The 14,823-nt window shown below is 37.7% G+C and overlaps 1 protein-coding gene and 1 long non-coding RNA gene across 2 annotated transcripts in view; one reads left to right on the forward strand and one right to left on the reverse strand.

The window, feature by feature from the left end:
- GLYATL3 (glycine-N-acyltransferase like 3) lies at positions 1 to 14,619 on the forward strand. Its single transcript, XM_023254052.2, has 5 exons — positions 1 to 476; positions 4,648 to 4,755; positions 5,493 to 5,619; positions 10,071 to 10,197; positions 14,193 to 14,619. Exons 1-5 carry the CDS (start codon positions 399 to 401, stop codon positions 14,617 to 14,619), a joined length of 867 nt encoding a protein of 288 aa, XP_023109820.2. The 5' UTR covers positions 1 to 398.
- The window catches only part of LOC123385389, a 17,954-nt gene continuing 17,691 nt past the window's right edge, over positions 14,561 to 14,823 (reverse strand). The window contains exon 3 of the long non-coding RNA XR_006597823.1: positions 14,561 to 14,697. This is a non-coding gene — a long non-coding RNA (uncharacterized LOC123385389). The remainder of the gene's footprint in view (positions 14,698 to 14,823) is intronic.

A 14,823-nucleotide genomic window follows, 5' to 3' on the forward strand; every position in this document is an offset into this window, starting at 1 on the left:
GTGCCCCCACACTGCCTTCCTTCACAGTCTACTTGAGACAGACTTAATTAAAACACAAACAAATGTGAAATCACAACTGTTACGGTGTCTTAAAGGAAGAGTTGAGTGTACACAGAATGTGTATAATAGCAAGACTTAACCCACTGTAGATACTCACCTCTTTCCAGGATTAGGTCATTAACATTCTCTATTCCCACGTGTTCCCTGAGTGGGAACCCATTCCACTGCCATCGTTTCCTTCCCTCTTCAAAGGGAGCCACAGCATTCCGAACTACACCCGGTGAAAAGAGGATTTCAAGGATATTCCTCAGGAGCTTCAGATGTTAATAAGCAAAAATTAAAACTATACTTTCAAGTTTTTAATTAGGTGTGGAATAATTGCTAGTGCCCTGGAGAAGATGTCGGTGCTAAACTGTTCTACCAAATTACTGATACTGGAAAAAATGCTGAAGAGTCACTTTCCTGAGTCACTCAAGGTATGACACACTTAAGAGTTTGATTTTATTTCTTTATTTTATTTATCTGTGGAATAATGTCAGACTTGTAGCTGTTTCCCAAATTTTTCTGATGTCAAGACTTTCTTAGAGCCCCTATTAAATATACTGTTTCCCAGTCCCCTCCTGCCAGAGACTGATCCCGTGCATTGTAGATACGGCCCATGTAATTATATTCTTGACAGCCACTTTAGATGATGTCTAGGAAAATTTAGGGGATACTGGACTAGATTATTTCTAAAGCAAACTCGAGTTTTGAACTGAACTTTTTTTTTAATGGCAGAAGGGTATGGATTAAGTGGTATTGCTCATAAGAACATAATCTAGGTTCACGATGAAGCTGAGGTTCAGGGGTCATTATAAAGTTTTTCCGATTACTTCAAGATCTTTATTTGTGAAGTTTCTTTTCAGTGGCTTTATTGGTCATTAAGCCTCTATCTGTTGAAGTCTTCTCAAAGTCCATGAGGGCCTGCTGATAACTCAGAGCTACTGTGGAAGATGACATTAATCAAAGATTACAAATAAATGTGAGATTAAAAATATTTTAAGCACTTGGAGAAAAAAAATGTAGAATGCAAAGAAATCGTCTGTAAGGGCTGAGTTTCTTGGCCAAAGAGATAGCGCTACAATAGTGGTTTTCAAATGTGAGTGGCGGGAATTATAGTTCAGTGGTAGAGCATTTAATTGCAAATATGAGTGGCATGCTAATAACCCAGAAGAGATATAATGAATCAGGATTTCTAAGGATGGAGACTAGGGAGCTGTATTTTTAGCACACATGCTGGATAATCCTTATTTACACTAGACTTTTAACAAAAGTGATCTGGAGCACCGTACTGGGTTGATTAAATTTAGTCATCTTGCCCTACCAATCATGCTTAAACTGTGCATGGTAGAGAAAATCTGAGGGATAATTTGAAATCTTATGACTAAAAGAGTACCAAATGGACAATCTGACTCAAAATTTCCCATTCTGAATGCAGACACAAAAGTGAATAAATGTTTGGCTAACTCTTTCATCGGAGAGAACCAAAAAGGTTTTGGTGACCTTCACAGGGTCATCTAAGATGTTATGATCATCAAGACAAATAATGGGCCCCTACATTATAAATATTATATTTGGACAGTACTTTAGCATACAGATAGTTTCAATTTATTTTATCCTTCCACCAGCTTTGTAAGATGTCTATTAATCCATTTTAAAAATGAATTAAGTTGGAGTCCAAAAAAGGTTAAAGCAAGTAAAGAATCAAGTTAAATCTCGGTTCTTAGTTCCTTTGATTTCATATCTACTGCTTCTCCCACAGCAACTTAGCTACCAGATGCCCATGTCTACCAGTGCAGATGTTGTCTTTTTTTTTTTTTTTTTTTTTTTTTTGACTCCTCATTCATACAGTGCTTGCCATGGGGCTCTGCCCAAAATAGTTACTCAATAAACTCTTGTTGGTTGGTCACTGGCAGCATTATAAAATAATTGCTTCTTAATCCCCACCTTTTCAAATCTTATTTTTTAAAGACCTCTGAATTTGGATTAGTTGAGTTGGTCTGAATGGTATATAATCATTTTCAAAATATCTTTCACACTATCTCATTTGAGCTTTATAAAAACTTATTAATCCCTCTAGAATATTAATACTCTGAATAGGCAGGTGTTTACATTATGATTTTACAGATGATGTTACTAAATGCCTTCCCTATATCTAAGTGCTAGAGTTCAGATTTAAATCCAAGTTATCAGATCCTAAACTGTGTGGTGTTTATTTGTTTGTTTGTTTTTAATGTTTGCCTCTCATAACACCATTTGAAGTAAGACTTCAAGAAATGAAGCATGTAGGCACAAATCAACGTCTTCCTTGTATAATCTTCTCTTTCATAGCTGCTTAGCTTGGCACTCTCAATTACTCGTTTTCTATACACTAAAGTCTCTTTTTCTTTGACACTCTTTATCTTACTTCAATTATTTTATTGTTATGTAATGCCTGAGTTGGGATCTGTGACCATACTTTCAAAATACTCCTTCAGTTACACTGTGGCCTTTAGAGAATAAAAAAGATAAAAAATAGTCTTATTGTACACACTTCCTCCATTTTTTGGAGGCCATGGCTCTGTATTCTATAATCTCATTTTTTTTCTTTTTGTTAAGCTTTTGTTTACATTCCAGTTAGTGAATATACAGTGTAATATTAGTTTCAGGTGTACAATTTAGTGATTCCACACTTCCATACAAAACCTGGTGCTCATCACAAATGCCGTCCTTATTGGGCTGGTGCCATCACCTATTTTACCCATCCCCCCACCTACTTCATCATAGTATTTCAGTGATTAAATATTCCTCCAAATTTTCTCCACAAACTCCAACTGTTCATTCCTCCAGCATCCTTACTTCCCCTAGCTACTTCCCTCTCCTCTCAACACTCACCCTTTAAATAAACAGCTGTTAGAAGAGTTTGTTTCTTAGTTTTCAACCAATGCAAAATCTTGCAGTTGGTTGCAAATCTCTTACAAACAAGTCATGTTGGTTGCCTTTTTTCTTTCACAATCTGAATATTGGAAAGGTTTTTTCCCTTCTATTCTTCTAAGCATTCCAAGCACATCTAAGTTCCATTTTTGAATAAAGATGTATGGTCTCTTCATGGGAATAGACATTTTAATAAGCTTATGCCTATATATATGTAGGATCAGCAGCCCCAGAATTTAATGATTAATGAAACAAGCATGACCCTTCCAGGTGGCTTTACTTCTCAGATTTTCACTGTGATCCATGTTGCACATTAGTATTAGCCAGACTAAATTTGGAAAGAGATGGTCTATGAGAAGACTTGAGTGAGGTCCCAGGCTGGGTAAGACAGAAGACAGTTGAATAATGTTGTTGTCATTGAGGTGAGTGATTTGAATAAAGATGTGATGAAAGAGGTAAAATGTAGGTTCCAATGCCCTTAGAATTTAAATTGGTTTTCACTGAAGTATAACACATACTAGAGAGTGTACATAATTATGTAGCTCAATGAATTTCCATAGAACAAATATCTATATAACCTGCACTCCAGTCAAGAAAGAACATTACTTCAGGCACGACTTCTCCTTACCCTGCAAAGCTCTTTTCCAAACACTGCCTTTCCCTGTTCCCCAAGAGTAACTGCTATCTTGACTTCTAAAGCCATAATTTGGTTTTGTCTGTTTTTGAATATAATGTAAATTGGATCAAAGTAAGTATCTTTTGGTGTCTACCTTCTTTTGCTCAACATTAAGTTTCTTTTTTTGTAATCCAAAGTATAAATGTGCCAACATTTATTCATTTTTTCCACTGTTGGTGGACACTCCAATTATTTCCAGTTTTTATCTGTTATGAAGGTGCTGTTAGGAGCACTAGCCTATAGCTCACTCTCCTCAGTCTCCACAACTTTCTCTTCTCTGTAAACACACATAACATATGAAAGTTGTTTTGTAGGGCAGGCATCTTTGATTCTTAGTGGAGACTAAATATGAAAGGCCGCAGAAGGGAATTTGAATATTCAGTACTGTTTAGTCAACAAGTAATTGATCCATTGTATCAGACTCCATGGATATAATAATGAATGAGATATAGTTATGACCCTCCGGGAATGCTTATAGAGCCTTGCTCCATCAAATCTGAATGCAGGGGTCTTTTATTCAGAGAGGGGGTTACCCTCAGTAATGTTTAATTGTAATTCAGGGTTGAAGGAGTCATTGCATTTAACAGGTTATTTTCAGAGAGTATAATAAGCAGCAAAAGTACCTGAGAATCAAAATTATCTGTGGAACTTTTAAAAGATATATAATCCCTAAATCCATACATCAGATTCTGATGCATTCTGTAAGTATTTATTATGGCCTATGTGCCAAGCACCCATCGATTCCCCATTGTTTTGGTACTTCTCACTGCTGTATGGTAAAAACCTAAGTTTGGGGAGTGTTTTCATAGGCTTTCACAGACTATCAGTTTTCATGTACAGTGATGAAATAACAAGAGAAAAGTTTGTATGTGTGCGTGTTGTATATATATGTGTGTGTACATGTTTATAATTTCCCTTCTCATGGCCTCAGTTATACAGCAGAAGAAGTGAAAATTGTAACATGTAACTGGAATAGTTAGTAATGTGATTGGCTTGTCTCTCTGGGTTCTCTGGCTCAGGTTTATGGAGCTGTGATGAACATAAATCGTGGGAATCCCTTTCAAAAGGAAGTGGTAGTGGATTCATGGCCAGACTTCAAAGCTGTTATCACCCGGCGACAGAAAGAGGTACAGGTTTGAAACGCCAAAACATATACGAGTTGACATCAACTAGAAAGAAAAGATTAGGTAAAGGGGATATTATAACTATCATAGCCATGTATGTTAGCTTAACACGCTACACATGTCACCATTAGTTTCTAATTTTACTGGCTTTGGAGTATCAGACATAGAAAACCACTACTCTAAATGTGTTAAGTGCTTCTTTAGTGTTTCATAATCTCTAGAAGCATGAAGCATACATACTTGTGCATACTAGTTTTTCCACTGGTTAGATGATTCCTTATGACCGATGACTCTGGGTCATGTGGATAAATATCTAAGAAGGTTGAAAAGGATGACATCTGCCCTGTTCTGCCTCAAAGCCAAAGAGAAGCTCACATGATCAAAGGTGTGATGCTCTGACCACACTAGGAAAGTTCTGAGAGTTCCATTTGATTCTTGTAGGCGGCTCCATTAAATTATATGCATTTCATTTTTGTAAATAAGTAATATCCCAGAAAAATGTGAAATATCTTAACACTTCCCAAATACCAGAAGAATTATCAAGCAAAAGTTCCAAAATTTCTGTTTCTTCCCTTTCTACAGTATATTAGCCACATTCCCATCTAGCCATTGTTTATAGATGGCTAACTCTGGTAATGGGAATTATCTAGACATATGCAGCTAATGGTATCTAATCTATCTAGGATTTGGGTTACCTAGAGGATATATTTATGTTTTTATGATTATGTCTTCCATCCTAGGCTGAGGTGGATAACCTGGACCATTATACTAATGCCTATGCTGTGTTCTACAAGGATATCAGGGCTTACCGACAGCTGTTGGAAGAACATGATGTTATCAACTGGAATCAAGTTTTTCAAATACAAGGTGAGATAGGTGTGAGTCTAAGCAGTCTTTTTTGTTCTCATTTTTGTCATGTATGTTAGATAGATATGACCTATATTAAGTACACAAATTCATATATATATACATATATACATTTTATATAGTTACAATTTATGTACTACAGTTTTGTAAAAAAAAAAAAAAAAAAAAAAAAAAAACCTCATGTTTTACTCCTAATGAGGCCTGGCATTGGGGTATGTGGAGGCCATTTAAATGAGGCTGCTTTTAGGTGACTTTTTTTTTTCCCTCAGTGTTACTGTAATATGGATATCAATGAATATCAGCATATTTTTATTTATTACCCTTAATCATTTCCTGTCACAATCTTTTAAAATGACTCTAACTTAAGTATAAGCCAATAGGTAGGTCTTCTCTTCTTTCTGAAGCAAATGATTCTAGAAAGAGATAGTTAACTGATCTGCATAGGTTATCCTGACATGATTAAAATAAGAGTATATTTGAGCTCTAAGGAGACAACTGCATGGTTATCAATGCTAGTGGAAGAACTTTTAGCCAAGACAAAAATACATTCAGAGTTTCCAACAGTGTGATGGGGGCACCTGGGTGGCTCAGTCAGATAAGCACCCAAATCTTGGTTTTGGCTGAGGGCGTCACCTCAACGTTCATGAGTTCAGGCCCCGTGTCGGGCTCTGTGCTAACAGCATGGAGCCTGCTTGGGATTCTCTCTCTGTCCCTTCCCTGCTCACTCTCTCTCTAAAAAATAAATAAACATTTTTAAAAAAAGAGTTTCTAATAGTGTAGATGGACAATTTCAGCTTCAGTATATCATTTTTTCAACTTTTCATACTGACTGGTGGATGATACAGTCAACAAAGTTACTATTTCTAACTATTCCATTGAAAATGAGTTTCTTGATCATGTGACAGGAAGGCAGGTTCCCCCATGTTAGAAATTTAAAGTCTGGTAATTTTTTTTCATCAACAAATAGCTGAAGCCCTCTCACAGGAAAAGTTTCTATCTACCTGCAAACAATGACTTCCTAGGTGTCCACAATGGTTTAATGTTGATCTAGCTGTGTTTGAGGGACAAGGCAAGCCCAGGGCCTCCCTACTACTCTGCCATCTTAACTACTCCCTTCAACCTACAAGCAATGACTAATGCATATTCATAACCTAAAGACTTGGGGCGTTTTGTGAAATCCATTTGGAAATGCTCAAAATGACCTTATAGTGGAAGTTTTAAACTGTCTCCCAGCTTTACAGACTTACCCCAATTATGCTGGTTAGAAGTGAGACATGGTTCTACCACTCACTTAGCCAACCTAGGAAAATTTTCTCATCATTATTACTTTAATGTGAAAATGAGTATCTCTTACTTGGTGTGAAAAATCATGGCAGTAACTGTATACATTATGGTGCTATAGGCCTACTACCCTCAAATCACCTGAATCCATCATTAGGAAGAGAACATCCAGAAGGATGTATGTTTTTTTTTTTTGTTTTTTTTTTTTTGTTTTTGTTTTTTTTTTTGCCAGTATTTTTTTCCAGAAGGCTGAGCTGTTAATCATGAGTCAGTTATGGTCATTTAAATTGACACAACCATCTTTCCTGAAGTTTGATGGGGACAGATGTAAGTTAATAGTACCTAAAATAACTGGAGTGGTAAAAGCCCCTCATTTAGTATGTAATCAGTGCAGGCATCACCTTTAGCTTCTGATGTGGCCTCTTGGCTGTAGGTTTCTATGGTAAGAACTATAATCTCTTTAGAATATTGATTTTTTTAATGTTTATTTATTTTTGAGAGAGATAGAGCATGAGCAAGGGATGGGCAGAGACAGAGGGAGACACAGAATCTGAAGCAGGCTCCAGGTTCTGAGCTGTCAGCACAGAGCCCAACGCAGGGCTTGAATCAACTGTGAGATCATGACCTGAGCTGAAGTCAGACACTTAACCAACTGAGCCACCCAGGTGCCCCTCTCTTTAGAATATTGAATAGCTTCTGAGAAGTCATCAGTATCTTTATCTATTTTTAATCAGAGCATCTAAAAAAGTGCTGCTTCCATAACATCCCCAAATCATGAACAACTTCAGAAGCCTATCTACTGCCATAGAAATGGTCAATCTTTTATCTTATGCCACAGAGCCACTGTTGGGCTGCCTGGATAGATTAAGCATTAGGCAGCATAGCTACCTTAGTGATGGGTGTTCAGAGCAACAGCACACTCTGCCCAGGAATGCCATTGTCATTTTTAATCTAAGAGCCATCCATAAACAATATTAAATGATGGTTAACCCACTAACCTACTAGGAAGAGCCAAATTCCTTGTGTTGGCCTTGCAAATGCCAGGAATAAAGAAGTATATAGCAGACAGACAGACCAGGCCCTTTTGTTCACTACTAGCTGCGTGCACATGAGAGAGCTTGTTGACATGAGCTAAAAGTTTCAGAAGCCTGCCCACTGTTACTATACTCCAATCAACTGTGGTTAAATGGCCTGAGTTCTGTCTTATCCAATGAACAACTCCTGCCTTTCGAAGCAGGTAGGATGGATGAAGGCAGGACGATTAGTGAAAGTTCCTTCTGTGGGAAAGGAGAAAATCATTTGTTAAAATGGTAGTCTATACAATGGACAGAAGGATATGGTCAACAATACCATGGAAGGATAATCAGCAGAATCCAAACTATGGAAATTCTACCCAGCAAACTGGATTCTTTACAAATAAGTTGAAAGAATTTTTAAAGGTGGGTGTAGGGGAGCTAGGCACTGAAAGAAAATCTGTAAATTATTTACCAGACAAAAAAGTGGACAAAATCTAAGAGTGTTTAAGGACTCACATTTGCGTAGTAAAACTTACAAGGATGTGATTGTCATAAAAATGATAATGGTTATTATGAGAGGAGAGTGAGGGAATTGTGATTGGGACAGTATTAAATAGAAGGGGGTAAGTAAATTTCTTTGTGGCATTAGTAGTACTTAAAATAATCATTAAGCTAAGTGTTTGTTATATAGTTTTCTCTGTTGCATCTTATAATTTAAAAAGGTTTTTCAAAGAAATGTTAGTCTAAATTTCATAAAGAATTAGTTCAGTCTAATTTAGGAAAAAGAAATTCTGTTTGAACTACCATACCTTTGGTTAGCACAGCTGTTTTTTTTCCTCATAGTCTTTTGAATTGCTTAGATGTAATTCGGGGCTATTCTATGGGATTCTAGCCACAGCATCTATAATTTTTAATAGCATTAACTTGAAGACCTGCTTATCTTTTCTTAGACTTAACTCCCTGAGGGAGAAGCCAAGGCTCTGATACCAGACTGTGTTCAATATGGCTTTCCATTCCTGCATTTATGTATTCTTCAAGAAGTGACTTACTGGAAGGAGGGAAAAAGCCATTAGATATGGATGGAAGTGGGAAAGTCAATTTAGAGGGGATCCAACTAATGAAGACTCAGACTGGAAAGGAGAGAGCTAATAGGATTTTGGAAAAGGAGAGCAAGTCAGTTCTCAGTAAATAGAAGCTAACATTCCATGCAATGAGCTTCATCATTGATGAACAGAGACAGTACCATTCTTGTCTCACTGTGACACAGTGCCCAGCATAGGGCTTTACATATGACAAGTACTGAATAAAGATTTATAGATAATATAGTATAGCTGTGATAAATGTGTAGGATACAAGTAAGTTTATACCTTGATACTCCTACGTTTATACCTTAGGAATATAGTTTATACCTTGATACTCCTTTTGGGGGAGGGGATTTGTTATTGAGGATATATTTTTTTAAGTTTATTTATTTATTTTGAGAGAGAGAGAAAGAGAGCTAGCATGAGTGGGGGAGGAGCAGAGAGAAAGGGAGGGGGGGAATCCCAAGCAGGCTCCACACTGTCAGTGCAAAGCCCAACATGTGGCTCCCTCTCCCCAACTGTGAGATCATGACCTGAGTTGAAATCAAAAGTCAGACACTCAACTGACTGAACTACCCAGGCGCCCCTATACCTTGATATTTCTGTAACAGGAATCTAGGACAAGAGGCTGGAAGAGTCTTTAAGTCAGAATGTCATGCCAAATCAATTTGAGCTCTTTTATACTTCTAGCTGTATATTAGATTGTAGAATTTCATAGTTATAAAATTTCTCTTACCTTAAAGAGTGTAAGATCAGTCTGGAAAGTCAGAAAAATCAAGAAAATCCCACAAGCAATTCCAAATTCCTAAGGGATATTCTCATCAGAAATATTAATGGGAGACCATGATCGTGATGAACAATATGATGGGGATTTGAAAATCCCACACAATGTTTGAAAATCAGGCAAGGAGTAACTGTAATAATTCACATGTAAGTATATAGTGGTTAGGATAATGCAAGGTGGCAAACTGGTGGTGTTGATGATAAGTAGTATAAAAATACTGCAACATATTTCCTTTTTGTGTTTTCAAATAAAATACCCACATTTTTCATTATTTCTTACCATGTACAGGGCTGCAGAGTGAATTATATGATGTTTCCAAAGCTGTTGCCAACTCAAAGCAGTTAGATGTAAAGCTAACCTCCTTCAAGGCCGTTCAATTTTCTCCTCATCCAACTCTGCCGAACACCAGTTCCCTGTATGTAAACTAAGTTTCTACATGTGGGATGGGACTTACTATATAGGAGTGCAAATAGTAGTACCTAGAATACATGGTATTTTTAAGGAACATTTGGGTACCTTGGATTAGAGCCACGGGGTCTAGATTTGTCTCTGTGTGTATGCGCCTGTGGATCTGTGTGTGTTTGTTTCTGCTGTGCTTGACTGCTCATAATGTTTTGCAAAATCAAACCGGAGTCTTTGTGCCTAGTGATGAACAGACTCAGGAGTCCTGTATTTTCACAGTATACACAGAAAAATTATTCCTGTATGCTCCTCCTGCAGATAATTCTAACTAGCTTCTGTTGTCTGAGCCAAAAGTGCTTATTGTTTTGTTTTTTTTTTCATGTTTCAAGGATGAGGGTAAATAACTGACTTGTGTGGAGCTCTTATATGCCAGGCACTAAATGTTTTATGTATATTACGTCTAGATTCCTTTAACTGTAGAATTCCCTTTTTGAACAGAGTTTAAGTAACACACAGGAGTAAATTGCAGAGCCAGGAAATAATTCCTGATTCTGTCTCCAGAATCCAGTCTTCAAAAGATTTGTTACTTTGTATCTATATTCTGTCTTTCTCACTGGGAAGCCCTTGTTGTGCCATTTGCTAGTTACTTTCCTTTCTGCTTCATCTTTCTGAGCCTCAATCAATTTCTTCTTTTTGAAAATTAACCTATAGTATCTTCCTTACATGTACTATGTAAAGAAATGAAACATGATATATTGAAAAGTATCCACCTCAGTGAATGTTACTTTTTCTTCTATGGAGTATAGTGAGGGAATTTTTGAGCAAAACAAGACAAAACCTAAAGAAGAATGAGCACTTTAAATCACATAAAGCAACTGGACTTTACTTTTATTTTACTTTTTTCAGTTATGAAAATTTCCAAGCACATACAAAGGCTGAGAGACTACTATAACGAACCTCCCATCAATATATGGCTAATCTTGTTTCATCCATACCCCATCTGCTAGTTATTCTGAAGAGATTATATCTCAGAGATTTGCCCATTAATTCTTAAGTATTTTAATATATGTCTCCAAAAGATAAGGATTATTTTTAAAAACACACACACACACACACACACACACACACTATACTAATATCACTTCTGTGTCAGGGGTCCCCAGGACCACCCACAGGCTCACTAATTGGCTAGAAGGACCCATAGAACTCGGCATACATACACTCCAAAGCAAAATCAACAAAGAAAAAGGTGCATTGGCAAAATCCAAAGGAAACCAGGGACAAGCTTTCCAGAATCCTCCCCAATGGAGTCACACAAAACACACTTGATTTCCCCAGCAATAAGTTGTCACAACATATACAGGATTTTTATTGGAGGCACCCTCTGTCTAGCACATACCAATTTTTTAGACTTCCAGAAGGAAGGCAGGTTTTCATCATAAATCACACTGTTACAAACAGGCACAGTGAATTTCAACTCCTATCAGGTCTGGGAATGGCAGGACACTGGCAGAAATCCAAATTGCCAGATACCAGCCAAGGGCCAACCTGGCAAGCAGGCCTTTCTTTTTCTTCTTCTTTTTTATTTTTTTAATGTTTATTTATTAATTTTGAGAGAGAGACTGAGAGAACATGAACGGGACAGGGACAGAGAGAGAGAGAGAGAGAATCCCCAGCAGGCTCTGCACTGTCAGTCTTGAACCCAACATGGGGCTCAATCTCACAAACCATGAGATCATGACCTGAACCAAAATGAAGAGTCAGACCCTCAGCTGACTGAGACACCCAGGCGCGCCACAAGCAGGCTTTTCTAAAGATAGAGCCTTAGGTCTGCTGCACCAGCCCTTTGCTCTACAATATCTTAAAATTTTGTCAGTATTTCCTTAAACCAGTCAGTAGTTACATTTCCCAAACTATCATAATACTTTTAGCAGTTTGTTTTGAATAAGCACCTAAATAAAGCTCATATATTGCAATTGATTAATCTCTCTAGTTTTTTTTTTTTTTTTTTTTTGATATATGGGTTCCCCGTTCATCTTTTTTATTTCTTACATTACTTTTTACTGAAGAAACAAGGCTATTTTTCCTTTAGAGTTTTAGAGCTTCCCAGTCTGTTTACTGTCATATCCCTGAAATGTTATTTAAAAATTTTTTCCATCCCCAGTCAGGCCTTTTAAAATCGGATTTTGATTTAAATCGCTTCCCTTCTGAGGCAGTTGGGTGGCCCAGTCAGTTAAGTGTCCAACTCTTGATTTTAGCTAAGGTTATGATCTCACAGTTGTAAGATCAAACCCCAATCTGGCTCTGTGCTATGCTGGGCATGAAGCCTGCTTAAGATTCTCTCCCTCCGTCTCCCTCCACCCTTCCCTCACCACCTTCACCTGGTGTTTGTGCACAGATGCTCACGGGCTCATGCTCGCTGTCTCTAAAATTAAATTAAATTTAATTAAATTTAAATTTAAATCAATTGCTCCCTTCTGCATTAGGAAGATACTGTCTTTAGCGCCTAAGTCATTATCAAACTTCATATCCTCTTAATTTGGATACCCTGCCCTTCAGATACAAGGTCATATATGTAACTACTAAGACAACTATTCCTAAAACACTGGTCTTAGCAATGTTTTTATTTACAGTGACATCTCTGCCTTAGGCTTCTCAGCCTTCGTTTTTCCGGGCATCTGGCTGGCTCAGTTGGTTGAGCTACCGACTCTTGATTTCGGCTCAGGTCATGATCTCACGATTCATGGGATCGAGCCCTGAGTTCAGGCTCTGTGCTAACAGTGTGGTGCCTGCTTGGGATTTTTTTTTTTTTTTCTCTCTCTCTCTCTGCCCCTCCCTTGCTCTCTCTCACAAAATAAATAAACTTAAAAAAAAATAAAGTTCATCTTCAAAAATTAAATTAAGAATTCTATTAAGCCAGTTATTGCTTGTATTTATTTATTTTTTACCCAAGCTTAGTGGTTAGACAGTTGGCCCAGTTCCAGAGCCCGTAGTATGCCTAAAATGTGAGCTAACACTGCAGAGACACTAATGAACAGAAAACACAAACTTGTACTTTGGCATTAGCAGTCTCTTAATGAACATACAGGATGGTCTTATGACATTGATAACTTCAAGAATGAAAACAAATTCTGAGGCAAAACCAGCCCCATAGGCTTAACTAAGTAATCCCATCTCAGTCCTTAGTAATTGTACCAATTCCTATCTTTTTATCTCAATACCATGAACTTTTAGACATTTTTCCAGACCTTTCAGGGGAAGGTAAGAAAAACTAGCATTTCTTGAGCATCTATATATTCCTAGAATGTTCAGCAATTTGTATTTCTCTTCTGGCCATGTATGCAGAAAGATGTAAGTTTTATACTACTACTTTATTTTTTTTAACCAAGGAAAAGATTGGGGCCCAAGAATCTGGAGTTGTTCAGGTTTCAGAAGGGTGTCAACAGACTTAGGACTTTATAAGAACAAGTTGGCTGGGGTGCCTGGGTGGCTCAGTTGGTCAGGCATCCAACTTTAGCTCAGGTCATGATCTTATGGTTCGTGGATTCAAGTCCCAGGTCAAGCTCTATGCTGATAGCTCAGGGCCTGGAGCCTGATTCTGATTCTGTGTTTCCCTCTCTCTCTCCGCCTGTCCCTACTCTCACTCTATCTGTCTCTTTCTCAAAATAAATAAATAAACATTAAAGAAAAATTAAGAACAAGTCAGAATTGTTTTACAGAAAAATTAAATACTTGCCCTAATCTACACTGAAGACAATAAGAAATAGGCATAAATTTGAAAGGAAAGACTTAAATTTGATATGAGTATTTTGCCCTATCAGAAATGAAACCCTAAATGATGTTCATAAGTGGGAAGTGACAGATTCTAATTCATTGAAAATATTTTGGTATTTGTTAAGCACGATCTCTGGAATGGTTTCTCAGTTTGAATCAGTGGAGAAAGTGAAGCAGCTGTTTGTATTCATATGATCCCAAGTTCACGTTCCTTCTCATGTTGTTTTCTTCTAGAATGGGTTCTTCCCCACGACTGACTTGCCTGAGTGTTGCTGATGCTGATCTTCTCAACAGGACTTGGTCGCGGGGTGGCAATGAACAGTGTCTCTGGTACATCGTGAACCTCATCTCTTGCTTCCCCAGTGTATGTGTCCGCGATGACAAGGGAAACCCAATCTCTTGGTCTCTCACAGATCAGTTTTCCACCATATGCCATGGCTATACCTTGCCAGAGCATCGCAGAAAAGGTTATTGCCAGCTGGTGGCCTTCACACTGGCCAGGAAGTTACAAAGCCAAGGGTTCCCCTCTCTGGGTAATGTCCTGGATGACAACATGGCATCCATAAGCCTCCTGAAGAGTGTCCATGCTGAGTTCTTGCCTTGTCGTTTTCATAGGCTTATTCTCACCCCTGCAACTTTCTCTGGTCAAATTTACCTGTAGCCCATTGAAACTCCAGGCGTTTTCTTCCTTTCCCTGAACACAGATATTCCCAAGCTGCCAATGAGGGGGAAATTCAACCTGGAATCAGAAGAATCTTGGGTTATTGAAAACATTCTGGAAAAGATACACAGGATCAGCCTGAGAAGCCTTAAATCTTCCTGTCTCAGGTTTCTACAGTAAATAACTAGGGGTCAGAGATAGCTA

This window comes from Felis catus, chromosome B2 (genome assembly GCF_018350175.1).
Source record: "Felis catus isolate Fca126 chromosome B2, F.catus_Fca126_mat1.0, whole genome shotgun sequence".
NCBI lineage: Eukaryota > Metazoa > Chordata > Mammalia > Carnivora > Felidae > Felis > Felis catus.

Coding starts and splice junctions, on each gene's coding strand:
- GLYATL3 (XM_023254052.2), top strand. CDS start 399: ATGTCGGTGCTAAACTGTTCTACCAAATTACTGATACTGGAAAAAATG. Junction 5,620..10,070: donor TCAAGTTTTTCAAATACAAG/GTGAGATAGGTG, acceptor TACCATGTACAG/GGCTGCAGAGTGAATTATAT. Junction 10,198..14,192: donor CTGCCGAACACCAGTTCCCT/GTATGTAAACTA, acceptor GTTTTCTTCTAG/AATGGGTTCTTCCCCACGAC.